General features: G+C 41.3%; 1 protein-coding gene across 5 annotated transcripts; it reads right to left on the bottom strand.

Annotated features, from left to right (window-relative positions):
- Positions 1 to 9: 9 nt before the first annotated feature.
- On the bottom strand, positions 10 to 25,302 carry epn3b (epsin 3b). 5 transcript variants are annotated; one of them, XM_079673667.1, is made up of 13 exons: positions 24,612 to 25,302; positions 23,297 to 23,336; positions 13,085 to 13,317; positions 12,693 to 12,851; positions 11,697 to 11,780; positions 10,892 to 11,189; positions 9,561 to 9,688; positions 8,240 to 8,326; positions 3,950 to 4,073; positions 3,703 to 3,873; positions 3,481 to 3,576; positions 2,717 to 3,010; positions 10 to 1,955 (listed from the first exon to the last, which is right to left on the bottom strand). In XM_079673667.1, the coding sequence occupies exons 3-13, from the start codon at positions 13,151 to 13,153 to the stop codon at positions 1,663 to 1,665; spliced, it is 1,803 nt and encodes a 600-aa protein (XP_079529793.1). In that variant the 5' UTR covers positions 13,154 to 13,317; positions 23,297 to 23,336; positions 24,612 to 25,302; the 3' UTR covers positions 10 to 1,662. The 5 variants fall into 5 exon arrangements, with proteins under 5 accessions (XP_079529793.1, XP_079529790.1, XP_079529794.1 ...); XM_079673664.1 differs by lacking the exon at positions 23,297 to 23,336; XM_079673668.1 differs by lacking the exon at positions 23,297 to 23,336 and having other exon boundaries at positions 24,628 to 25,302.
- Between the last annotated feature and the right edge of the window lie 2,542 nt (positions 25,303 to 27,844).

The following is a 27,844-nucleotide window of genomic DNA, read 5'->3' as shown; positions in this document are numbered from 1 at the left end:
CGCAGAGAGTAAAATGCAAACACCATTCATTTATTGGTATAATATTTCATAATTTATAGGTATCATTCTGTTAAATACATATGTACTACGCCTGTGTGTATCTATAGGCAGGCATTTCACATTCATGTCCAGGTTCAGTGCAGTGATGACCAAACATCTTTTTGTATGATTCATTTGTTCCAAACACAGAGTGAGCACAGAGCAGAAGAAAGGAGGAGACACTGGACAATACATACATTTATCATCTGTTATTTCGTTATCTAATTTTCTCCACCCTCCTACTTTATCCCTTCTCATCATCTTAAATAAAATCTTTGTTCTCCCTGTGGTTCTACCTCTAGACTAATGTTTTTCTCTAAGGGTTTCACTGGAGGAGGGTCAGAGCGGTCTCCCTGAGGCCCTGCTTTATGGCATCATACTGTATGAACCGGCCGGGAATGCATTGTGGGTAAGCTGCAGAGACAGGCACACGGGTCTGACAGGGTACAATCAGTGTAGGTCCAGATTATGACAGGGAGCTATGGTTGAGGTTGGTTTTAGACCAGTTTTGAATAAACAAATAATGTATCTAACCAGATGCTGTTGAGCCTTCAAGGTAACAAGGCAACTATAAAAATATATCATTGTGTTCATTAAGATTGCAACAATTTAGTTGAGTAATCGATCGTTGGGAAATGATTCGCCTATTTTGATAATAGATTAATCGTAGCACTACGTTTTTATGCAATAAAGGCAGAACATGCTGCGTTCAGCCTCTCATATATGGAGATTTTCCTTATTTTCTTGTCTGATTTATATCATAACTGAATATCTTTGGGTTTTGGAAAAAACAAGACACTACTTTGGACGTTGAGAAACTGGGAAGGACATTTGTAGACCAAACTAAAATCGAATAATCTAGAAAATAAACCGGCCGATTAATTTATAACGACAATAATCATAGGTTGCAGCCCTACTGTGTATGTACTGTAGGGAAGAATACAGTATCAATTATTTCTTGATCGGTGATACATGCTGTCTTGAATGTAACAGTAACACTCTTTTGGGCTTTCTCCAGTGTTTTATTTGTGCCAACAAAGCTCAATATATCGGACTCATCAGAAAAAGAGGAGTTATTTAAAGAACTTGTCTCAGGTGCTCAGCAGAGTAAATAGAGTGGAGTCTTGGGGGGTGGGTTGCATTCATGCTTTCGTCGGTGAAGCAGCAGCGGTAAGGATCCTGGTGAATCTCGGTGGACAATCAAAGTGTGTGGCTTCATTTTGATCTTCTTGAGGAACAGTTCTGGGCTCGGTGGGTAAAGAGTGTTCGGGGTCATCACTGTTGATTGAGGAAAGGCATCGAAGGGACAGTTGAGATACACCCTGTAAGTTTGGTGGTGTGTGCAAGTGTGTGTCTGCACCTTTAAGTGCGCCTGAGTGCGTGTGTGTGTGTGCGTGTGTGTGTGTTGGGTGTGTGTTTGCTTTTTCTTCAAGAGTTCAGGTTGTATAGCAGCTGATATGTCTTTAGACACAAATACAATCCGAGTTGTATCACATCAGACCAGGATCCGCGGTCCAGTTCAGGCCCATTTGTCTTGTTGTAGTCGGCATAGATTCATCCAAAATAAAGAGTCCATTCTGTCGTCTCCCTCTGCAGACCGGAGCTCAGAAGCTGCAGGGGGTCTCAGAGGAAGGGGTTGTGGCTGTGTGTCTGTGACTGAGTGTGCTGCGCCCGGCGGGGGGAGAGGGGCAGGAGGGGCTGGGGGAGGTTGGAGGGGAGGTCCAGGAGTCCTGCGTGAGGCTGTGTGAGGGAGGAGGGGAGGGTGGAGGGCTGGTGGTGCAGCGGAAGGGGCAGCGACGGGCTGTAGGAGAGCATGTGGGGGGGCAGGGGGGATGTGGAGCACGGTCGCATCTGGTTGAGGGTGAGGCGAGGCTGGTCGCAGTGGAACGGGTTGGTGGGAGACGGGGCGCTCAGACCTGAGGAGACAGGATGGAAAGGATTAACAATATCACAATAGTATTTCTGGAAATACAGTTAGGGATGACAGTTGATATGCTTTTTTAAATACCAATGTTATTATTGATCCTGCACCTTGGTTAGATTCTTCATTATTATTTATTCCTAGAAACAGTAGGCCCATATTGTTTCAAGTGTCAACGCAGTTATTTTCTTATCTCCACGTCTGAAGTTTTCTGGACCCCCTTGAAAACGAGATGGTGCATCTCAAGGGGTTTACCCTAATAAACACATTTCTACAAGTGTAGGGCCTGATACATTTAAGCTAATTAAAATAAATGTCACAGACATTACAAGCAGCCCTGTGTCATCTTTCTTTGAGAGTACACTTTGATATACTGTATTTTTTTTTTTCCTGGATATAGATAGCAAAATGGGCCCAGTTCTATTTTATTTTTTGTTAAATATTTGTTTATATGTATAACATTATTTTAGTTTAGTTTTACATTATTTGTTATGTAAAATGGAGCAACTGTTGCAAAATACAATCTCCTCCTGTCGACAAAATTGTATATTAATGGTATTTTTTATTTGTGTCGTGCGCGTTTCCAGCTGAATTTGACGTCATGACATGTGAGTTACATAAACGCAACTTTCACAAAATCATGCCACCATCGTTGAAAGGAATTGATCATCTCAGAGGTACAGGATTATTGGTTCTAGATTCACATTCACATACAAGTAAAGTTTGTGGGTGGGCTCTTCAACTCTGGTTTGTTACCTAAGAGGAAGGGGTTGTTGTGCATCTTGCTGGCGGGGTTGGAGGGTATAAGTGCGTCTAAATTAACCAGCGAGGCCCCCGTAGGTCCAAGGAAGGCTTCTGGGGTTCGACACAACCGTGAAGCAGGGGCGCTGAGGGGGGGCGCGAGCCGGGACAGGTCAAAGATCTCCGGGCTTACCGACTCTCGTCCGTTTACCAGAGGGTTCACAGGAGGGTCGCTGCCAAACGGATCGGGGTTAAAATCTGCTCCGGAAAATGGGTCGGAGTCTGCCTTCACTCCAAACAGCTCTTCATCTGCTCCAGGAACAGAAATATTATGAAGTTTACGAAGGCAACGCAGAATTATTTTACCGGCTTTGAATGCCACAAGATGGCATTAAACTGGAAGTGCTAACAATTAATAGTTTTTCAAATGCAGTTTATCCCTGCATAATTTACAACATGCATTGATCAGAATTTAGCTTAGCCAAAGCTACATTTGAAATATAACTAAAACTAATTGAAAGCTAAAAACGATCACAACCCTAAGGGGTGGACACAAGCTATGGGACATTTCGTGCAATGCAGCAGAACATACTGTATGTAAATAAAATAAACACAACAGCAAGCCACCTTTTGTCTATACTGTGTATCTATATCAACTTATTTTGTGAGTACTATCTATGAGTGCTGCTGCCCATAGGCTCATGCTGGACTTATAATTACTGCGTCTAAGATCCAAATGTACAGACTGTAGTACTTCTTGCTGTCTTGTACTACAATACCTGTGGGACTAGCAGGTTGAGGGGGGGACAGCTGAGGAACTTCCTGTTTAGGATTTTCCTCTTCCTGTGCAGCGAACGGATCTTCCCCGCCACCATCTGCTTGTCAAAAAAAACAAAAAACATTAAATAAAATAGGAAAAAGGTAGTGGTAACATTGTTTGGACAGATATTGAAAACAACAACATATATGCATTTCGTTGATGCTTGGTACTTCTCAGGTACCTCCGTCTGTTGGGCTGTCCCACGCATGATTGACAGGACTGGAGGAGACGGGCGGAGCTTCCCAGGGGTCTGTGTGTGAGTCTTCACATGGAGCCCAAGGATTGGACGCATTGGAGGAGGAGGGAGGGGCCATCCAAGGGCTACCAATCACAGGAGTGCTGGATTGGACCGCTGTTACAGGTAAAAAACACATTGTAAAGCATAAGAAAACCTCACAGCATGTGTGTGTGTGTGATGAGCCACCCACCTACAGAGTCCCAGGGGTCCGAAGAGATGTCATCGCTGGGTTGGGTTGAGTTCCAAGGGTCATGAGGCGGGGGAGGGGCCTCTGATGATTGGCCAAATATGTCCACCAGCTCCAGCATGGTGGACTACAGAGGGAGACAAAACTATTAATACGAGCCAGGTGAGAGTCAACTCTGGAGATCTGTGGAGGCGAGTATGGTAAATGATACTGTCCTTGTATAATATGACAATTCCTATTAATGTATTCAGCTTGGCAGATCTTTGTTAATTTAGATAAAAGATACAGAATTTTGACTTGTTTCGAGACAGGTTTTTGCATCTCTTAAAATGTTAGTGTCTATACTATTGGCAATTTTTTTATGCATTCCTGAGTCAGGATATGCATTTGCGTATTCGAGGAATATCAGGGAAGACGCCAACAGTAGGTACAGGTGATCATTCATGTAAGTCGTTTTTTGCTTCTAGTCGTTTTCAGATTCAAAACGATTATTTTTTTCAGTTTCAAATCTTGATTTTTCAGGTTTCCCATTGCTTTTCATCTTCAGATCGTTTTTCACTTTCAGATCTTTTTTTTATCGCTTTCAGATCTTTTTTTTTCGCTTTCAAACTTTTGGCCCTTATATTGCTTGGGGGGCGGGGCTTACCAAAGAGTAGTTTGGCATCCTGAGTGACAGGCCTCCCTCTGTCATGTTGGCTTCATGGATGTTAGAAAACTGAGACCAGCGTCAAGGTTCCGTTCAGCGAGCTGTTGAGCATCGTAGTTGGCAACAATCAAGTACCAATAAACTGTGTTAGAATGTGAAATTACGTATCCGCAACGAGCCAGCAGGTTGTTCTGGTGGACCTGACGCACATCCCCCGCTGTCTCATGGAGAGATACCGCAGGTCCTTCCTTCCTGCAGCGGTCAGACTATACAACCAGCACAGCCCCTAGTAGACCCTGCACAAAACAACACAGACTATAACACCTCTTGTTGATAAATACCAACTATGTGCAATATTTGCAGTATGTGCAATATATATATGCCGTTAAAAACTGTGCAATATATACAGTACCTGGCTGCTAAATCCGCAGAACTGTCACAGGGTGTGTATTATGTAAAATGTGTAACTTTAAAAATATAGCCTATATAATTTATTTTTTTAATCTTTAATACTTTAATGCATACTTTAGGTAACATTAAGCTGTCTTTGGCTCTTGTCTGCTGTAACAATGTAAACGTATCCCCTGTGGGACTAATAAAGGTATTCTGATTCTGATCGCAAAAACCAAGCCAATACTATGCTGCGTTCATGGAGCTACGTGGAAGTGGGGAAGGACAATGCTTGATTGCGGATACGTGATTTCAGATTCTAGCACGGTTTATTGCTTTTATACCTTGATTGTTGCCAACTACGATGCTCAACAGCTCGCTTAACGGAACTTTGATGCTGGTATCAGTTTTGTTTACCACCAATCACGGGAGTATTGTGTATAGAAAGTGTGTAGTTGTATTTCTTGCGTTACCTAACATCCATGAAGGTATCTGACAGAGGGAGGCTGTCACTCAGGGTGCCAAACTACTCTTAGGTAAGCCCCCCCCCCCCCCCGAAGCAATATCAGGGTCAAAAGTCTGAAAGCGAAAAAAAAAGATCTGAAAATGAAACACTATCTGAAGCCGAAAAAAAGATTGACACCTGAAAAAAATTATATTTGAAACTGAAAAAATAATTGTATTCAAATATCAAAATATGTATAAAAGTGAAATATGAAAATAAATATTTTATTAAAAATAATTGCTGAACTGAATCAAAAATAATATTCAACCTGAACAATTATTTCAAATACTTTTTTTTGTTTTGAATACAACATTGTATTTTTCAAAGTTCAGGATGAAAACTTGGATTTTCAAATAAATTGTATTTTTTTGAATGATCAAAACTTATGACCCTGAAATAGCTCCATAAGTCAGAGCTTAAATAGCAAGGCATTTCGATAATCCTCAAACGCATCAAGACAAGGACGTATTATTGAATTTAGCTATTTCTATACAGTTTTTCTGATACATTACTTCAAAATGTATGTGAATGTGTGCAATGTGTACTTCATAACTATGTAATCAAAACAACAATTACATTTACTGGGTACCCCGTTACCCTGGAGGATTGTGTATCTTAATACACCATTTTGATATTACTTAAGCTGAATAAACCATCCAACATTTCGAAATAAAATATAAGACATTGTCCCATTGTGCTGTACATTTTTAAAAAGTTGATGTTTTACAGATGCACGGTTTTCACGAACAGTGAAGATCTGCTGAAGTGATACTGACTTTCTTTATGCACTTATTAGGAATATTAAAGCTCACTAAATGTTGTTTTATTTGAGTGTGAATATGCACAAGCTAGAATGAAAGCACACATTTATAACAACTGTTTTAAGCATCCTTGATAGTTATATAAGTATTCAATGATTTCTGTTATTTTACAGCCTGTATAATATACTAAAAAGCAGAAATAGGTATATTAGATACTTTGGCACAATATGCATATATTTTGTTTGGTTTTGTGTGTATATTGGCAAAGAGATACAGTGACATATTGCAGTGAATAGTGCTTGAGGGGATTTTTCAGACTGCAACAGGGCTCCCTTGTTTCGTTTACTCTGCAGCAGCCGGCAGCGCACAATCTTTCAGGAATAACGTCAGTCAGAGAGGAGGGCACCTAAAAGTACCACAAATTCTACGAAAAACAACGTACATGACCGACTACAAGGCCTAGAGAGCTTTACATAAGATAGATGGTGACTGATTGGCTTGTTGATAGGCAATGAGGAAAGGAGCTGGTGTGCTTTAACTGTTAAGCCCCAATCCTGTTTTACAGGTCTCAGGCTCGAAAATGACATTCCCAGAACGAATGACTATACCTTCACTTCTAAAAGGGGTAAATTAATAATATTTGTTCTCAAAGCAATGATAAACCTGTGAGTTGGATGTAGAAAAGTCAGAATCAATATAGAATGTTTTTATTTTAAAGTAAATTCAGATTGAACATTGTAAATTATAGTTTCCGTCCAAAAACACCCCATTACTTATAGTGAAAACCACCCTTGAATGATGGGATAGTAGACAAAAAGCTTTAGGAATCCAAACTATAACATATAAGTACAATGTATCAAGATTGATGCAAAACAAGTTAAATTTGACCTTTTTACAGAGGTTTAAGAAAAAAAAAACTCCTCTGGGGTCATTTGGGTGAATTTTCCATATCTCTGGAACCCATTGGTCGATTTTGGTGATTGTCATAACTTTTGAACCGTTAGAGCCAATAGAATCGAGAGGGAAGTTCCTAAATCCACCTACACGTTACCATGAGGAGTAAGAGTGATGCACACGCAGTTTGCCCAAACCAAAAGCTATGTTACGCTCTGAAAACTGAAAACTATAGGCTTATTGCCATAAATGCAATGATGGATGATCAGTAATCATTTCAAAGGGACACAGAGACATTGGATTAACCTTCAGCAGCGTTTATCTGCGTTTTAATGCCCTTGAACACCACTTTTGATCAGAAAACAGCAAAGGTAAGACATATTTGCCCTTTTGGCTACGTAAAGTGAAGTTGTGTGTAGTCTTTGCTGGCTTTTGCTGCCGAGAGTTTTGGTCGTGGAGTGATGATACTTATACCATTGGAATCAGTGGAATCTAAGCTTTCGTATGTTTGTATGTTTCGTATGCTTTCGTATATCTTGTTTGTGCAGAACCGATGAAGTATAAAATATTTCTACCATCAGTTCTGGGCTAAGTGCGTTAGCATTTTTTCGCTTAGTGCTAATTCAGAGGCTCAGGGTTACACTTGTGTTTTGTTTCGGTAAAAATGGTTCATATCGTCAGTTAGCTGAGTTTCTTCCCGTTAAGTGGGTATGACACATTCATAGGTTGTTAAATGTTAAGAAGCCCTGAGACACAGTTTCGTGAGAAAAAAAAAGCCTGTAGCCCTGCCGGCGGGGGCTATGGGGCTTAACAGATAAGGAGTATGCTTTCAGGGAAAATGTTATGCTGAGCTCAAGGTTAGACGAGACAAAGCCATTGTCATTCACCAGGCACCTCTTTCTCCTCTCTCAGCTCTGTCAAACCTCCCTCGTTATGCTGATCTATGTCTTTTTGTTTAGTTTCCCTCGCAGTAAACTCCACTTCATTCTCTTAATGCCTGCCAAAAAAACAACCTACAAATGCACCCGCTCACCCTTGTGTAGCACGAATGCACCCACACACATGCTGTACAGAGCACACACGTTTCTAAAACTCACCTCCTGTGTACCCGACTCACTCTCTCTCCTGCTCTCATCCAGGGCCTTCTGCAACAGAGACTCGTCTCCTTGGCGACAGCACTGGTCCTGCAGGGGCGGTATCGTGACATCAACATTATCGCCGCGGTTATGAGCGTAAACACACACACACACACACACACACACACACACACACACACACACACACACACACACACACACACACACACACACACACACACACACACACACACACACACACACACACACACACACACACACACACACACACACACACACACACACACACACACACACACAAGTGAAACAGAGGCAGCGCTGGTGTCTTTTTTTGTGCAGATGAAATATTTAGTTGACAGTGAGCAGAGGCTGGATCAGAACAACACAGAGGATGTTTTTACTGTAGATGGAGAAGATTAAATTATACTTGTGCGAGGAAAGAGGGATGTATGTTTGAAAGAGCAACAACAACAAGGTGGTTAATGGATTAGTAGATTTAGGGAAACATAATAACTTCTATTTTGACAATCAAGTGAAGTCATTTTACAATCAAAATGGCAGAATTGGGTATTATGTAGATCTTCTATGTTTTATACCATATTCAAGTGTGGGTTCATTATGATTGACAAACGTTTAATTTGGATTTCGGTTGATTTCTTTCAACAATTTTGTTGACGAAATAAAAGATTCCACATATAAACCTGTGATTAAAATGCGCGTTGAAGGCAGGCCAAGTGTTTGAGAGCCGGTCGATATTTAAAGGAGTTAGCTGGCTATCAAAAATAAGAAGAAATCACTGGATGGCAACAAATAAGCAGTTTATTTAGAATGAGTCCTATGACACACTCGACTAGAGGGTTAATAAATGCTGACACTGAATGGTAAGCTGTGTAGTGAGGTGTGTTTCTGTGTGTATAACTGCTCAGGCTACTTTAGGAGAAGGCTTGGAGCAATCTGTAGTTGTGTGTCTTCATCCATCTCTATGGTAACAGGGAAAGGAAGGGCTAGCTAGATTAAAGTGGGCGTATGTTCGGAACATTTCTACCAAAATTGTCCTTTTGGAATCATGTAGAGGCAACGAGACATGTGACTGCAGAGGAAGGTCTGTGTGTGGAGGGAGAGTATGCTGTCACTGAGAGATGAAGGAGATTACACAATTTTGTCGTGTGTGTGTGTGTGTGTGTGTGTGTGTGTGTGTGTGTGTGTGTGTGTGTGTGTGTGTGTGTGTGTGTGTGTGTGTGTGTGTGTGTGTGTGTGTGTGTGTGTGTGTGTGTGTGTGTGTGTGTGTGTGTGTGTGTGTGTGTGTGTGTGTGTGTGTTACCTTCTGACTCTCCTCCCTGCTCATGGCTAAAGCTAGTTGCAGCTGCAGCTCCTCCTCGCCGCTGGTCTGAGGTCGAGCCTGCTCCAGGTCTGAGGCGGCGCGAGGGGACGAGGACGAGGCTGCAGAGGCTGCAGAGGGAAGGAGGACACTCAAGCAATGAGTGTGTATGATGAGAAAATGGTCAGATTGACGTGGGGTTGAATGACGCACTGAGGCAAAGAGCACAGGAAGTGGGGGGCTCATCTGAATATTTTCATGCCCACGCAGCAGTATTGGTAATCCATGTGGTGGATTGTCCAAAATGCTCGGCTTCAGCACAAAATGCATTTCATTGGGTATCAGCGTGAATACAAGGGAGAATTCTTCATCCACTTAACTGCCAACACATAAAGTTAGCTGTTCTGTGCTCTAGATAAGTTCAGAGTTTTAAGCAGTGATACATTTTTATGAAACAAAAATCGATGGCAATGGAGCTGATAGTGATAAATGACAATCATCACCAGAGTATGGAGCTCCTCTGAGCTTTACAGAGCTTTATATCAAGGGTCAGCTCGTTGTTCAGCTGTCTGGCAACGCTACTGTTGTGATCCATTTTCACATCCTTCAAAGTGCTGTTTTCAGTCGCAGCAAGCAGGTGTTTTCAGCAAAGTAATGCAAGCCCAGTGACTTTCTCTCACATAGTGCATGAGAGACAGTCCCATAAGAAAGCTGGATGTACATTTGCCTATTTAATTCTCTAAGACGCTTTGAGAACACTTCCAGCTTAAATCTCACCTTTGCATTGCTTAACATAATTTAAAAGGCTATTTTTAGCTTTCCATCCTCAGTGTGCAGTAAAGAGCATATTAAAGCTTAGTACACTACAAAAACGCAAAGAGGACGTCATACTGGATGATATCATGGACAAGCGGCCATTAAGGGAGATTTACGCTTTATTAGAAATGTTTTCAAACTGTGTTCTTTTTTTCTGTTTTGTGGTATTCAAAATGTTCCTATTCATTGATGAGCGGGTTAAACCTATTGTATACTATCTGTAAAGCAACACAGCAGACACATTTAGTGACTAGCTGGTGAACACAGTGGAGTACTTAGCAGCTTTAGAGACAGATATAACACAGAGCTAAAAGACATTGACGAATGGAAATACTTTGGCCACGTTGGCAGAAACACAACTTCAAACAATTGTAAATGTTGCTCCGTAACTGTTCGCTTCCCGCCAAGTAAATTTAAAAGGGATGATATGTCGCTGCTGTGTTCACAAATTGTTTCTGCTGCCCCCATGTGGCCCAGAAATGTAAGTTATTGCAGTTTTAAATACCCTCAGAACTCACAGTTAAATGAAGATGGAGAGCCTCGGGAGCGGCTGAACTCCTCCCCGTAAAGCACAGCCATGCTGGGCTGGCTTGTCCGCCTGCCTGGGTGGTAAGACGGTGGTATACCTCCATACACCCCTCCGCCCCCTCCACTGCCCCCCCCAGCCATTCGCTCCTTGGTCTTCAGGGCCTGACTCCTCTCCTGTCGAAGCCGCTCCTCATCCCGAAGGAGACACACCAGTTGGCGGGCTTTTTCCCTCACGTTGGCCCCCTGATCTCTGCCGTCACGGTCCATGTACTGGAAGTCACGTAGCGTCTGAACCACACATACATAAAATAAATGTTAATTATATTTGAAGGATGACATTTACTTAAAGAAATACAATTCAAGCTGTGGTAATGAAGATGTAGGAAAACCCCAATAATTTAAATCTCAGAAAAGAACACTAGTATGTGAGGAAATATGGTTTGTTCATTCTCCTTTGAAAAGGATAATCTCCGTTTTTTTATAGATATTTTTTGTTTTTCTTAGTTTTCAAATCGTATATGGGGAAACAAGGATTGTTTGACTGTCAATTTAGAGAATATATTTTAGGGGTTAATTGTTCTATTCAATGTTTGAAAGTAATTTAAGCCACAACAGTACATATAGTGTACTATTTGCTGATCATAATGTTTTTTCATTATTTTTTATATGGACCCCAGAAAGAGTAGTGATTTCCAAGGTTAAAACTAATTACAAACCAATAAACTACTGTATAAAGCAGCTCTGTTCCTGAGACAGTCAGATTGATGAGGTTCTCCTCCTGTTTCAGTCCAGTACCTGAATAGTGAAAGCGTTCTCACGGCACTGTTGGGCCACTCTATCTGATCCTGTCTTCAGCAGGTAATCCAACAGAGTCAGGGCCTGGAGTCAAAAGCTGATTAATACACTGATAGTACATTCATATCATACACAAATCTACTGTACAGGGCGATCTGCAATGACATGGATGCAGGAGAGTCTGCAGCCGTGTTAGCCAATGTGTGAGGCTGTACAGGTAAGCTAAAGGCTTAGCATGCTGAAATACTTACAATACTAATGCTAGGATTTTTTGTTTTAGTTTGCTAGCATGCCAAAATATGTGGGCTTTAGTTGTATGCAAGTAAACAGTCCGGCTGGAGAGCTAAAGTGGTGGGGTGCATGGGCCCAATAAATCCTGGAATCTATCGACTATAAACTGATGTCATTTTAGCTTAGAATTAGCTCTAAAATGGCGACTTCAGAAACAACTCTGTTATGGACGTAGTCTCTCAACTCTAACTCCATGCCTCGGAAGTTACAAATTGCACTATAAACAACAACATTAAAAAGGAAGTGTTGACCTGATATCCATAAGCTACAGGAAGCTAATGAGTTTTTAGATTGAGCTCATTATGGCCCAAGAGGAAAGTCAGAGGATCCCCTAAGTCAGCAAGATACCTTATCTACGCACTGTTGATAATATATTTTACAATTTTGGGACAATTCATGGAGTCGATATTGTGACATTTGTCAGGATGAGTGAAAATGTAACCTACGGTTTTCACTAGAGGGACAGTACAGCTGTATGATATGTTCTCTAATATCTGTCAAAATCCAGATGTCAACCTCAGTCAATCATCAAATAGGAGAAAGGTGACGGGCGGTAAATGGTGGTGAGAGGCCAGCGGTCAGAGGGAAGCTAAAGAAACAGCTGAAGCTTTAGTAAGCGAGAAGAAGGAAGTGAAACATGTACACAGAGAGGATTTATAAATATTCTGAGCAGCCGAATCTGACAGAACTCTCTCCTGAGGTCACCTTGTAAACGTGCCTCCAGTTCTTGCCGCTGTCGTTCAGGCGTTTCCACACCATGCCCATGACCTCAGCAAACGCCACCACATTGAAGGTCAAGTCAGCGATCTCTGACATGAGAGACGAGGACGGGCCCCATGGATCATTCGAAGTGGCTTCACGAACCTACACGTGACCAACAGAGGATCATTGACATCCTTTTCTTCTCATATTTGTATGCATATCATTTTCTTTCTCATCCAAAGTAACCATATCATAACAAATGACAAATAACAGATGTCAAAGCAAGTTTATAGTTAGATGAAGTTGGGTTCTGACGTTAATTGATCTGATGTGACTCGACATTGATTTAAAGGCATTAAATCAGAATGACGTACAGCTTGTTTTTAATTGGCTACCTTGATCTCTGCTTCTGAATAGTTGTGCACGATATTTTTCACCTGCCGGCGCAGGGCTGAGGTTGTCATGGTGACAGGTTATGGAGGATGTGGAGGGATAGAAAAATGTTAAAAAAACAACGCTTAACAGATGAAGAGACGGGGTGAAAGGGGGAACGTGGACAAGGGGAGTGGAGGAGAGGTAGCTATGGCAATGAAAGCTCCTCTTCTCTGTCAGGAGTTATAGGACGCCCCTGTAAGAAAGAAAAACAGACATTATATGAATAAAAGTATACTCTAGAAATAACTTCATTCTTACTCTTTTTTGGGGACGATCTAATTAGCTAAATATAGTTTTTTTTGTATCCGTGCAAGGGGCAACACATAAACACAGCAATAGACTGGTTTTAGAATTTAGACCAAATTAAACAAAGCAATAGAAACATCTAAATAATACAATGATTATTAATATGAAAATGAAACAGTATGCAAACCAGTTGTTATTAATGATGGTTGTGTCCATGTTATGTATGGCGACATGTGTATTAGTGTGTGTTGTTAATAGCGTCAATGAGCACACTGAGGAATACACACAATAACTGATGATAGTGACTGAGTGAGTGGCTCAACACTGGTTCCCTGCTCAGGAAGTAGGTCATACAGAAGCTTTGGCACTCAGGTGTCTGATGGAGCTTCTTGGCAGCTTAATTTATTCAGGCCAACACACACATGCAGCTGCCTGTTTGCCCACAGACACACACATAACCCATTTTCTCTTCTGAGTCCATAATTCAGAGAGGACGGAGGGGAATCGATCATTCAGGTTTCCTGTCACACTTTTCTCCAGTGATACTTCCCACTATCCCCTGATACAACTCCATGTGACTGACACTGAACACACTGTACTCACCAAAGTAAAGCTGACCTCTGGTGACCTCAAACTAAACATCTTCCCTTCAGTGATCAGCTAACACACAAAGTTATTTTTAAATGGTAATGTAGAGGTGATGTGTTTACATTCTTATCATTATCTATCTTGGGGTATCATCTGCAGATAAAAGAACACCTGACTTGCTTTAGTAACTTGTTCAACAGTATGTATGAATGCTATTCACAAATCAGGGCTATTCAATTAGTTTGGAATGGGGGCCGGTTGATGAAAATGATCCAAAGCAAGGGGCCGGGAAAAAAATGGCTTGAAATATGAGCAATCATATAAGAGCTTCAGATACAGTAAATACTACAGCAGGTCACCCTTGAAAAGAGATAAATGATCTCAATGGGATTCACCTGCATAAATAAAGGTTTGAAATGAAATGAAATGACTACAACAGCATAGTGGAGTGCATATATTTTGTTTAATTAAATCAAAAATAGCCCCAAGGCCTTTATAAATGGCAAGTTCAGAACTCAGTACATGTGAAGCTAATATAACCATCAACATAATTCGATTTAGATTAAATGATCTAATAATTCACACAAAATAGCAATTTAGGGCCATACACAAACAACAGTGCATATTATGGTATAATAACAATAAAGACAAGTGAGTCATACCACATCAATTGCTTAATTAAAAGCAAAAACAATTATCAAAAGACTTGTATTAATTACCAAACCACAACACACAGCCTTTTAAAACTCAAACCTTTTTTGATTAACATAGTGATAACTGACATACAGTATGCAACCAACTTGGCAAATATATGCCATCTAATGAGAGAAATGGCATTTTTTCGATTTAGCAAAAGCAGGGAAGTCGGGAGTATACGTTGTCATGCCAATACGCATACAGTGATGCAGATGCTGGTCAGTGAGGGATGCTCGATTATTAGTATTTATGGCATTCATGTGTGAGAATGCCGATTTGCACGTGTAAGTCGAGCCAAACATTGTGAGGACAAAAAGTGCAAGACCCCTTGAACGAGGGAATTTCTCGTGGCTGACTTCATGAGTCCAGAACTTTTCAGAACCTGCCAGCTGAAATGACTATCGCAGGTCATCTGATGACTGAATGTCAATGAGTTCAAGTTGTAAAGACGCCTCATTTAATGTCACAATCAGCTCCTTTGCTTTCAGTGCAAACTCCCCCTCTACATTCACAGAGAAAGGGTCCTTCACAAATCTCATCACTTCAGTCGGGAGACTGAAATGTTCAAACCTCGCGGCAAAGTTGGTTTTCAATGCGTCCATAAATCCAGTCATCACCTCTGTGATTTGTAAACCTGCAGTGCGCAGTGTTGGAAAATGGAGCATTTTGCCTGGACATAAATCCGCAAAAAAAAGTGTGAGCTTTTTTAAAAACGCATTGAGTCTCTCCACAAGTTGTTTAACCATTTTATCTCTGCCCTGCAACTCCAAAATGAGTTGGTTCAGATGTTGGAAAGTGTCGCTCAAAAAGAAAACAGCAGCGTAAAACTCATCATTCTCTATCAGACACAGAAAGGCGTTGGCTTTTTTATGTTTTGAATTGCGGAGAAACGCCATGATCTCCTCCTTAAGTTCACAAAATCGTTTCAAGACGTTTCCTTTGCTTAGCCATCTAATGTCACTGTGCATGAGCAAATCATTATATCGAGCTGACATGTCTGACAACATCTGGCGGAAAAGGCGGTGCTGTAAACTGGAATTACAACGAATAAAGTTAATAATCGCCATGACAGAGTCCATTGTGTTTTTTAACTCACCACTCAGTTTTGCGCACAGGCTTTGGTGGATGAGGCAATGAAGCGATCTCAGCTGTGGAGCCACATCTGCCAGCCTAGCGGACAGTCCCTGTGTTCGGCCCGACATTACATTACATTGCATTTAGCTGACGCTTTTATCCAAAGAAACTTACAATAAGTGTTAATACGATCCAATCCCAACTTGTGCTCCTTGAATGTTCTTAATTGAGTCAATAACGCTTTTTCTGATTTTCTCATCTGCAACCACTTCCTCAATTGATGCAAGCATACACTCTTTGACTGTCTCTGCGTCCGTAAAAGGCCTTTTCTTTTTGCCTAATATCCAGGCCACTCGTAGGGACGCTGCGGTAGCTCTCTCTTGGTCAATGCAAGCCCGAAACAGGGAGCTACGTCTTTGGTCATAGCACGAAGTTAGCCCCAAAATCTTCTGGCGGCGAGCATCAGAGCCCGCTGGAAAAGTGGCGTCAAAGTTGGCGTGAGCTGTCTTAAAATGCCTTCTCAAGTTGTACTCTTTAAACACCGATAAACACTCATTGCAGATTAAACACATGGGCCTCCCACTGACATTTACACACAAGTACTTCTCTTTCCACTCGCTGTTGAATTGCCGGTTTTCGGTGTCAACCTTTCGTTTTTTTAACGTAGAAAGAGACATTTTGATATCCAACTATGCTGACCAGGTTTGATTAATCGTACCATTGGCGCGAAACCGTCGAAGGTGCGCGAGCTTGTAGTGAAGGGCAGCGCGAGCCGCGAGGACGCGCGCAGAGACGCAATAAATGACAGGAGTTGCTAGTAGGTGGGTTCGAAACCCGAGCCCGCCAAAGTTTTCAGGCAATGTCTTCCCCTCTATCTCTCAATGTAACACCCTCTCAGGAATAAAGGCACTCTGGCCCAAAAAAAATTATGTTAAATGAATTTCTTTTTAAATTAAACTTAACATTCTTTTTTTTACTTTTTAACATTATACTCAAAGGGCCAGTAAATATCACCCGGGGGCCGGATTTGGCCCGCGGGCCGCCAATTGAATAGCCTTCTAGAACATTTGATGGCAAGGCCTGTGAATCTGTGTAGAAATGTTGCACTTTTTTTATATAGGCAACCCCTACTGCCACACACTCTTTTTGCCAATTGGCCTAACCAGTGGTGTAGTCTACTTTTTTGTAGTGGGTATACTGTAATAATTGTATTCATCCTGTCTCGAAGCAACACCTCATGAACACCATCACACTTAGTAATGCATAGACTAGTCTTGAGACTGGTTATGTGTTATCAACATGTCAATGTATTATAAGCATTTTTATGTGACTTTTAACTGCCAGAGACATTAACAATAAAAAAATAAAAGAATGAACAATGATGGAAAAAGCCCACTTATCTTCTAGGGTTGAACAATTAATCGACATTTTTATCAAAATCTCAATATGGCCTACTGCAAACACTGTCTCTGACACAGCTCTCACCAAATTTCCAACTAAATCCTGTCCACCATTCTCCGTGAGCTCCTGGGCTATTTTGTGTGCTCTGGACGTCTCATGTCGTCTAATCTTGTTTCTCAAAGAGGCCAGAGATGTTGATCTGCTTGAATCTGAGGACTGGATCTTAAAGTGCACCCACTCCTCAGACATAGACACTCGTTGTTCTGTGAGGACATCTGTTGATTTTGTAGCGCTGCAAAGAGCACAACCTGGAAATAAACAAAACCATGACTAATTAGCATAATACAAGTTTTTACCAATAATATCTGCAGAAAAGAGCCAAGATTTACTCAAAAGTATTTAATAAACTGCTTACAATATTTACATCATGGCTAACAAATGCATGAAAAGCAGATAAAAGGAGAAAAATCTTCCACTTTTTCAATAGCTAATTATTTGACAACTACTGATAACTAACATATAGTAATATAATGGTGTTTTAAATGCACTTTTAACATGACCATGAATTAACTCTCATTTGCATAGTCATTGACTTTATGAATTTCTGTTGTTTAGATCAGATTTCCTTTGCATGTCTGCTGACATTTACCTAACTTTCTGTCCCTCCACTCTAACCAAGGATGCCTGTTCTTACATTCCAGCTACTGTTACGTTAATGATAACCATGCTAATTCCACTTACCGGGTAAATTTGCGGTAGCGCCGGGCTCGTTCTCTGTCACCTTTAGGACAGCCGCCTGACCTGGCTCTTCTTCTGTAGTGGTAATAGGGGAAAACTTCGGAAAACATTAAAATATTTTCGTCTGTTTTCGTTTCATGTTTGCTTCCTGTTTAGCGCTCCGCGAACTTGAATGATGGAAGGATCAAATTCTGATAACGTTAGAGAAACGTGGGGTTTGTCAGAGCCGAACAAAGTGTGTTGCTGTTGCTTAGCAACAGGCCAAAGGCGACGGAAGCCCCAGACGTCCAAAAGTATTAACACAGAAGGGGGCGAAAGCGTGAAAGCGAAGTCACAAAATGATGTTGTTACGTATCATCGCTCATTTTTAAGAGGGCATACGGAAATCACTGGCATTTTCTAGTGGGTATACGGCGTATACCTGCGTATCACGTAGACTACACCACTGGGCCTAACAACAAACACACTCCCACACACTTGACCTCAATGCCAAATTGCAGTCTCATGGGAAAAAATGTGTCCCTCTAGCAACGTATGGAACTGTGAGTTAAAGCTTTATGCAGATGCTCGTTATCAAGTAATTGGAATCAGACCCAAGAAAATGGGGTCAGTACTCCCCTTTGTTTGACAGAACCCTTTGACAATCTATCCATTCAACAGCCCCTTGCATTTGGCTAACATGAGAATATTATTAACAGACTGCTGCTGCTTTAATCATGGGGCAACAAGCAATAACTGACCTTTAAAATACTCTTTTCATGTACCTGATCTCATGTTCATGTCACTGTCCACTGCTGCTCTACACACAAAGGCTGTCAGGGAAAGAAGTCACAGGAGCCTCATCCTGTCGATAAAGCAAACATCAGCAGAAGCGCAGAGGAACTGAGACACACAGCAGGGACACTGACAGAAAACGTTCTGAGTGTTTTTGTGCATGTGCAGGAGAGGGAGAGAATGAAGGGCATAGAGAAGAAAGTAAAGCTCAGCAACTTCACCCAGTATCACCTTTCTGCGAAATCATCTTCAGCTTCGTGTTCGGACATAGACAAACCCACACAAAGGTTTTCAATGGCGGATGCTGTCTACTGCACGAGGTGTTTGAAACTACCCCTTTATCTGATCCTCACAAGGTTTTAGTAATATTATTCTTTGTGTGCATTACAGCCCTAAAAGGGGAAGGAATCTGGGGCCAATCGACAGTAAGTGTGTTAGAGGGAGGAATTTATGTTGCTATTTATATGAAGTCATTCAATCCCAAATTCAAAATCTGCTGTAAAAAGGTTCCCAGGAATACATGTGAGCCCTGGACCAAATATGTGCTTCCACCCTTCAGACTGCTAAAAGTCACTATTTGAGAGGTGAAAGAAGTATTTCTATCATAAAACAAATCCTATACAACAAATCCATAACAAAATTAGACTCTAAAAGTAAAGCAGCATTAGCAATAGCATTTACTTGAAGTCTCAAAAGAAAACATATTCATTCTGAATAGCGACCCCTTCCAACAAGGTTAAATTAATCATTACCATTGCTGCATTGAGATGATATAGTTGGTATACTACAGTACATGCTACATAAAGTAGCATCAAATAAAGTAAGTACAATGTCAAAGTTATACTTAAATACAATACTTAACTAAGCATCTGTTATTTTCTAACAATGCTATTTGACTTGCAGGCTACATATGTGGGAGTATATGGGCTACAAGTTGTAGCCCATATACTCCACTATCTTACATCTGTCCTAAAGTATTTCTAAAAATCCAACCACTCCTAGCCACATCCAATCAGATTTAAGTAGCAAATAATATATCAAATTGTGCAACATTGAATATGCACAGTTACACAAACATCAACATGTGCTCTTAAACCAAAATTAAAATGATAAAATCTATCCTCAAGTATAATAAATAAGGCATTTCTGTTATAAAGTACATCTCAGTCTCAGAGTGTGTATTTGATCAAGTTTCATCCAGAGACAGACTGTTGGGATGCTCGGCCTGCGAGTATTGCAACAACTCCTTGGACAAGATAACAGCACCCATTGTGGTTTGATATTTTATGACTCACAGCTTTGAGCTCTATTTAAATGAATCATCTGGTGGTGTAATAACTACTTCAATCTGTGCTACTGTCACTACATCGAGATGAAACAACTCAGAGAAGAGTCACCTGATGACAGAGCCGGCCCGACCCATTAAGCGACATAAGCGGCCGCTTAGGGCCCCGCAGCCAATAAGGGGCCCCCTAGCAAAAAAAAAAAAAGTTATAAAAAAAAAAAAGAAGAATCTCAGTACACCGTCGCCGTGATAAGTATGTTTAATTAATTGTGTTAATATGCCTAGATTGCCGACAATTCTCAAGTGGTGGCTCACACAACAACCCCAGAGCCACCACTTGAGCCAGGTAAACAAGGTATGTAAATGTCAGTAAACTTCCAAGTTATGCGAACATGTAAGCAAAGCATAAATTACAGCTACGTTGACGTTACTTTGAATCGCGGGGGTAAGCTAAACCGTTAGCAAGTAGCTATAGGTAGCCAGATATATTAAATAAACACTTTGTCATACAATCTAAATGGAATGTTTTTTAGCGTTACCCGGTGATTTCAAAGAAAGCTCTCTGGGAAATGTTGACTTACTGTTCGACATGAAGCTAGAAGCTACCTTACAGTACACAGTTGATCCGGAGTCCTGTCAGTTAACGTGTTTCACAGTTAGCTTTGCTAAGCATCAACCTAGCACTGAAATATATGGATGTTATGTGAAAAAGTCAGCTGAAATGGTGGCGTAGTTGCCACGGCTTTACATGTCAACAGCATCTTTGAACGTATTTGCTGCAGTAAATGTGGCTGTTTGGCCACTGACGTTGCCATAACAACACCTGAATTTAAATGTGCAACCTCTTTTTGTGACAGATTTTTACAAGAAATTATAATTCTTCTGAATGATATTCCTATTGACAGCTAGTTTCTATGTGAACATTATGAGATGGACAGCCAGAGAGAATAAATGAAAAACAGTTATGAAATACTATATGACAAAACAAGAATACAGTTTAAAGTGGACCTATCATGCTATATTTGAATAATATAGTGTAGGACCATACCTATATAAGGCATATTTATACTTTTTATTTTTCAAAATACCAAACAGATCATGCATTTTAGCCATTCCTCATTTCGCTCAATTTAACACTGTCTTTGCATGGGCTGATTCTGTGAGAACAGCACCATCTACAGGCCTGGCATATGTACATAGCCGTGGGAACATGTTTCAAATGGGGGGTGCTGTGGGGATGACACCAGGGCTGGTTCTGAGCAATGTGCTGCCCTATAGGCAAGATTTTAGCTGGCAATGAAAAACCTCTACAAAAGACCAATACATTACAAAAAAAGAAACATATTGACATGGTGGACAGCTTATATAAAAAGGCATTTAGTATTAGGTATTTAGTATTATAACATGTTTTAATTGGGGGGTGGACTTCACATCCTCTAGGGGGGGTCCGGGGGTGTCCCCCCGGGAAGATATTTTTAACATTTTAAAGTAAAATGCTTCAATCTGGTGCACTTTGAGCGCCCAATTACAGAGACCTGATCTAGGGGGTACAACTCTAAAATACCCATATGAAAAAGATCGGTTTGCATTTTATTAATCAAATAAGTATGTGAACTTTTCCAATAACCTACCATAGCCAATAACAAATAAATGTAACTTATTTTATTTTTGTTGTTCATTCATATCTTATTTTACCAGTTAACATTTATTTATTTATGCATATTTTTAAATCTCTCCAGTTTTAAACGATATTTTTGGTTTACTGTCCTATAGTATACATTGGAATGATTTCAAACCTGTTTTTATTTATCCTAATAATTATAAAGGTGTGCCTTGGAAATATTTGTTTACATAATTGTGATCAATACGTTTGAGACTCAATAAGATAAATTAGACTAAAGTGAATTATCTAAACCCTCAGAGTCCTTTACCTCACTGAGCCTCTCAGTCTGACAGGACAGAGCTCTCCCTCCACATTATTGTAGAAACAGCTTCTTATATCCGTTAGCGCAACCGAAGCTAACAACAATCCCCGCCGGTACCGATGCACCCCCTCTCTCTATCTCTCTCACGCTGGCTGTGAGCTGCGGGCGCCTGAAGCCAACATCCCCCACTTTTATCACTACAGCGCCCATCGTACAGGGCAAATAGAAAATGTAACTGGGGTGAAAAGGGTGTTATCTTTACTTAATTATGAATGTTGTTACATCAAGGCTGAAAATTCTTTTTTTTGGTATTATATTAGTATTATATCTTGTAGAAGTGCAGATCCCCTGTCATCCACCAGGGGGTGCTGCAGCACCCTAAGCACCCCTACTTCCCACGGCCCTGCATATGTACTACAGCGTCTCCAGCGCTTTCGAACGGCAATGTCCGTGGCTGTCTCCTCCTGATTGGAGGAGTTGGCCCAATAGCCTTAGCGACACTTCTGTGATGTCATAGAAGTGTTCAAATCTGGATCAGTCTGTATCAGATCTGTTGCAGCCCCTTTTTAAGAGATTTGGGTATGGAGGAAAATAGAGAAGGTTGTGTCTTCTGACACTTGGTGAGCTCCCTGGAACACCAGGGACACATATTCATGTATAAAAGACGTACAAAAGTGCATTTTGCATGATAGGTCACCTTTAAGTGATTTGTAAGATATTCATAAAGAAAAATCTGTTTACAGTTCTGTTTCATATGGGTGTTGAGAGATGTATCCATAGATCTCTTAATTTTTCTCTCAAAGTGCACCAGATTGATGCTTTTAACTTCAATATTTAAAAAAAATCTTCCCGGGGGAATATGCCCCCGGACCCCCCTAGAGGAGGTGAGGACCCCCCTAGAGGAGGTTAGGTCCACGGTGTTTACATGCTTATTTATACAATATGTGTGCTTATGCTAACATCATAAGCCAAAAGTTGGTTCCGTGTTGTAGTGAGAACGCGCTAGAGTGAGGGAGGCCCCCAAGCCAAAGTTCGCTTAGGGCCCCCAAAAGTCTAGGGCCGGCCATGCCTGATGAAGTCAAACACTCGAGTAGTGATGCTCAACTGCAGGGAGACATCTGTCTGTAAATCAGTGAGGGAGGGAGTATTCAGATTGTTTACCTAAGTAGAAACACTAATACACGCTGTAAAAAGTGAATTTCCTGCATTTAAAATGTGGTTAAGTAGAAGTATTCAAGTAGGCCAATGAGGAATATGTAATATAAGTATTGAAGGTATTTAATGGAGAAAAAGTGTACCCTATGACTCTAATAATATTATCTAATTAGATAGTAAGATTTTTCTGTCACATTTTGTTTTATATGTATTCATATTCTGATGAATTCCTTGATCGTTGATTGATTGGTTTATAAAAACGTTTAAAATAAAAATGCTGTCAACATTACCCCAAGCCCATGGCGGAACCTTCACATCTACGCTGCAACCCTAACAACACAATGTTAAAAATAAATAAAAGAAAAATTCTCATTTGAGCAGTTGGAGTCATGACATGTTTTGTATAGAAAATGATTCAAACGGTTATCAGAAAAGTTCATGTTAGAGTCAACATATGAATACGTTCCTGAGCAAAATAACAGTCACTAGGAATCAGTGGTGGAAAAATAACCTAGGCAGGCAGAATTACTATGGTCTTAAAATACTCCATGACAAATACAAATCTTGAATTTAAACTATTACTGAAGTAGTAGTGCGGAAATATTATCAGTCAAATGTATAATATTATTGTGTTTTTATCAGTAGCAAGTACATGTCAAATAATTGTACTTAAGTTTGTCAAGCCAATTCCTGATACTTTTTAAAACACTATTTATTGTAAGAATTAAAGTAATGCATCACATCATGTGTATTCATATAACCAAGTAGTAGCTAGTAACTATGAGTGTTTAATATAGTAGTAGAGTACAAGTAGCTACAATAGGCTACTTGTAGTGGAGTAAAAGTGTATGTAGCATTACATGGAAAGTAGAGGTATGTAAAAATAGTACTGAAGTACAATACTTAGTAAATGTACTTTGTTAAATTCCACCACTGCCAGGGACTATAGCCTTCACATAATGTAGTGAAGTAAAATGTAATGTTTCCCTCTGATGTAGATTAGAAGTAGCAGGCCTAAACTACCTCCAAATATAATTGAGTAAATGTAGGTTACTTAATTACACTTCAACTCTGCTGTAGGTACTATCATTTGAATAGCACTAACTAAGTAGGTAAGTAAGTAAGTAAGTGAGAGTGATAAAGTTTATAAAGTGACATGGCCTGGCCTGGTGCGTCAACAAGCTCCCAACACAGAGAACTTACGTCACCCTCTGCACATGCGTGCTGAGAAAGCAGGTGTCCTGTATATTTCAGGTGACGATGGATAGGAGGAGGGCGCCCATAGTGGGTCTGCATTATGCATTACCCAACCTCCCCTCCCCTCCCCACACACACACACACACACACACACACACACACACACACACACACACACACACACACACACACACACACACACACACACACACACACACACACACACACACACACACACAGTTGCGGTGGTTCCCTATGCGGGCTGCCATGTGTAACACACATTCCTATGCAAGGCCAAGTGGGGTTATCTGTTCGGCAGCACGGCTCAATACAGATTCAATGATAGCATGTTTATTTAGCCACTCACACTTATTAGAGCTAACCTGGTAATTTCAACATGCCGCTTACCTTGCCCATTGCTCACCTCTCGCCTTGAGCATCCTCTCCTCTATAAATCCCGGTAATAACCCCTTCCGCCAAGCAGGGCAGTTTTCCCCCTTCTATCCGCTCATATATCCGGTAAACGTGAAAGTTGATCCGATCCCAGAGTTTCCATCAATAGTCTGTATACCTCTGCCTGCGGTGGATGATGCGCGCCGCTCGGGCATGCAGTCAGCGGTGAAATCCGCATAGGACAAGGATAAGCCACAGCACGGTGCTCACTCACTCCCTCTCTCTCTCTCAGGCATCCACACACGCATACGGCACCGGCAGGCCACGCACGCACAGCATACACAATCACACCGGGAGAGCGTCAGGGGCAGGCAGTGGCACGTGCACACATAGACATCAAAGTGAGCTTGAGCCCCTGCCCTTTTTCTTCCTTCAGAGAAAGTGCCCTTTTTTAAATAAATGAATATGTATCTATTGCTGTTTGCGCAGTTTCCCTTTCCAAAAATATATTGATTGAATACAAAATAAAAATATCAGGTCGGGAGATTAGACTGTGAAGTTCCGATGCTCTCTCTCCCCTCCCTCCACGTCTCGCGCACAGAGCGGTGCGGACATCGTCACTTCAGACCGACAGGTAGCAGCACCTCCCACTTTACTGTCCCATGTTATGCCGGCTTTTCTTGGCTTGTCTGAAGGTGAGTGGCGATGAACAAATGACTAAACTGCCAGTGTCTCAATCAGGGCCGGCCCTAGACTTTTGGGGGCCCTAAGCGAGCTTTGGCTTGGGGGCCCCCTCACTCTATCGCAGCGGTTTTCAAAGTGTGAGGCGCGCCTCCCCTGGGGGGCGCCAGAGAGCTTCAGGGGAGGCGCAGCGTGAGACACAAAAGAACGAGAAAAAGACGAGTAAAGTGACACTTGCCCACTTGTGGCTGTCTGTGGAGACCGAGTTCCCCCACCTTGCCAAAAAGGCTGTAAAAGTGCTCATTCCCTTCACCTCCACCTACCTGTGTGAGTGCAGGTTTTCCGCATTGACTTTGATCAAAAGCAAGTACTGGTAAAGGCTGCAGCCAGAGTGTGATCTGCGTTTATCCTTGTGTGCATCAAAGACGCAGACTCATTGTTCCCACTAAAGTAGGGGTGAGTGTAATAAGGAGGCAAAGTTGACGTTTAGTGTGTTGCCGGCAGCATATAAGGATTTATCCACCATGTTGAAAATGTTAAAAAAAATATGTCTTGAGAACATGGCGTGCGGAAATATACGGGTCGTGCTAGATGTGCCTTTCCTCTGTAAGAAGGTGTCGGCGACTGACATGCAAGGAAGAACGGCTGTCCACAGGCTGTTCCAACTTTAACAACTGTATTAACTTCCAGGGTAGTGAATTGAACATGCAATTGTCATTGAGTGTGTGGTATATTTTCATGCACGGACACGCATGTTCCACAACACACAAACTGAACAACACTAAATGTTCCGATCGCTACCAGTGTCCTTGCGATCTTGTTATAATAACAAGTGCACGTTACTGATGCAATATGGTTGAGACTGTTCGGGCTTATTCTAGAGGGGTGCAAGGAATAGTCCAAGTAGTGGGGGAGTTTTATACAATATGTTTAAAACATAAAAATAAAAAGGTTTAAAAAAGTTATTGTTTAATGTTTGAAGGAGGTGACGCTACTCAGCCAATCAAATCGGTGCAGTCAGCACGATAGATTCAACACACACACACACACACACACACACACACACACACACACACACACACACACACACACACACACACACACACACACACACACACACACACACACACACACACACACACACACACACACACACACACACACACACACACACACACACACACACACACACACACACACACACACACACACACACACACACACACACACACAGATGAGACAAGAGGAGAGAAACAGTCGGAGTAATTTCAAATGGCGGAAGGTAGACAGCGAAAACAGAGCATTTAATTACATTTTCACTTACTGGACCTCTTTGAAATGCAATTGAATACCCCTGCATTATAGCAACAACAACAATAATAATAATAATAATAATAATAATAATAACAGCAATAATAATTGGGAGGTGGGGCGCGGCTGTTCTTATGTTCTCTGAGGGGAGGCTCACCTACCCACACTTTGAAAACCCCTGCTCTAGCGCATTCTCATTACACTCAACAAGGAACCAACTTTTGTCTTATGATGTTAGCATAAGCACACATATTGTATAAATAACTATGTAAACACCGTGGACCTAACCTCCTCTAGGGGGATCCTCACCTCCTCTAAGGGGGTCCGGGGGCATGCTCCCCCAGGAAGATTTTTTTTTTAATATTTGAAGTTAAAAGCATCAATCTGGTGCACTTTGAGAGCAAAATTAAGAGATCTATGGATACATCTCTCAACATCAATATGAAACAGAACTGTAAACAGATTGACTTTTTCTTTATATATTTTACAAATCACTTCCCTTTTAAACTGTATTCTTGTTTTGTCATATAGTATTTCATAACTGTTTTTCATTTATTCTCTCTGGCTGTCCATCTCATAACGTTCACATAGAAACTAGCTGTCATACGCACTGTTAGGAAAATCCTTAATTCAGTGCTCAAACAGCAAGCCATGGATGATGAGGGCCTTCAGATCGTGCTATGTGAGGTGGAGTCCATTATCAATGATCGCCCCATCACAAAGATTTCTGATCACCCCAATGACCTTGAGGCACTCACACCAAACCACTTGTTGTTACTCAAGTCTAAATCAAGCGTGCCCCCAGTGGTGTTCAGGAAGGAGGATGAGTATTCACGACGCAGATGGAAACAATCACAATATCTGGCTGAACTGTTCTGGTCAAGATGGACACGGGAATACCTACCTCTCCTACAAGAGCGCCAGAAGTGGACCACACCAAGGAGAAACTTCCAGCCAGGAGACATCATCTTAATTGTGGATGACTCAGCCCCTCGTAATTCGTGGGTGATGGGAAGAGTCCTTAAGACTATTTCAGATGCCAAAGGACCTGTACGCAGCGTCAGCGTGAAGACCAAGACCAGTGTCTTAGTGAGACCGATCACGAAGCTCTGTCTGCTTCTCGAAGCAGTGTGATGGCCCCCCCCCCCCCCCCCCAAGGAAACAAAAACGGACCTCCAGTAAAAATATATATATATATATGTTTGTAAAGTTGCTTAATTATGTTTAGATTATATGGTCCTATTTAAGTTTATTTT

Source organism: Notothenia rossii (genome assembly GCF_949606895.1).
Source record: "Notothenia rossii genome assembly, chromosome: 1".
NCBI lineage: Eukaryota > Metazoa > Chordata > Actinopteri > Perciformes > Nototheniidae > Notothenia > Notothenia rossii.
The sequence above is the reverse complement of the archived record's forward strand: the minus strand, read 5'-3'. Positions and strand labels throughout refer to the sequence as shown.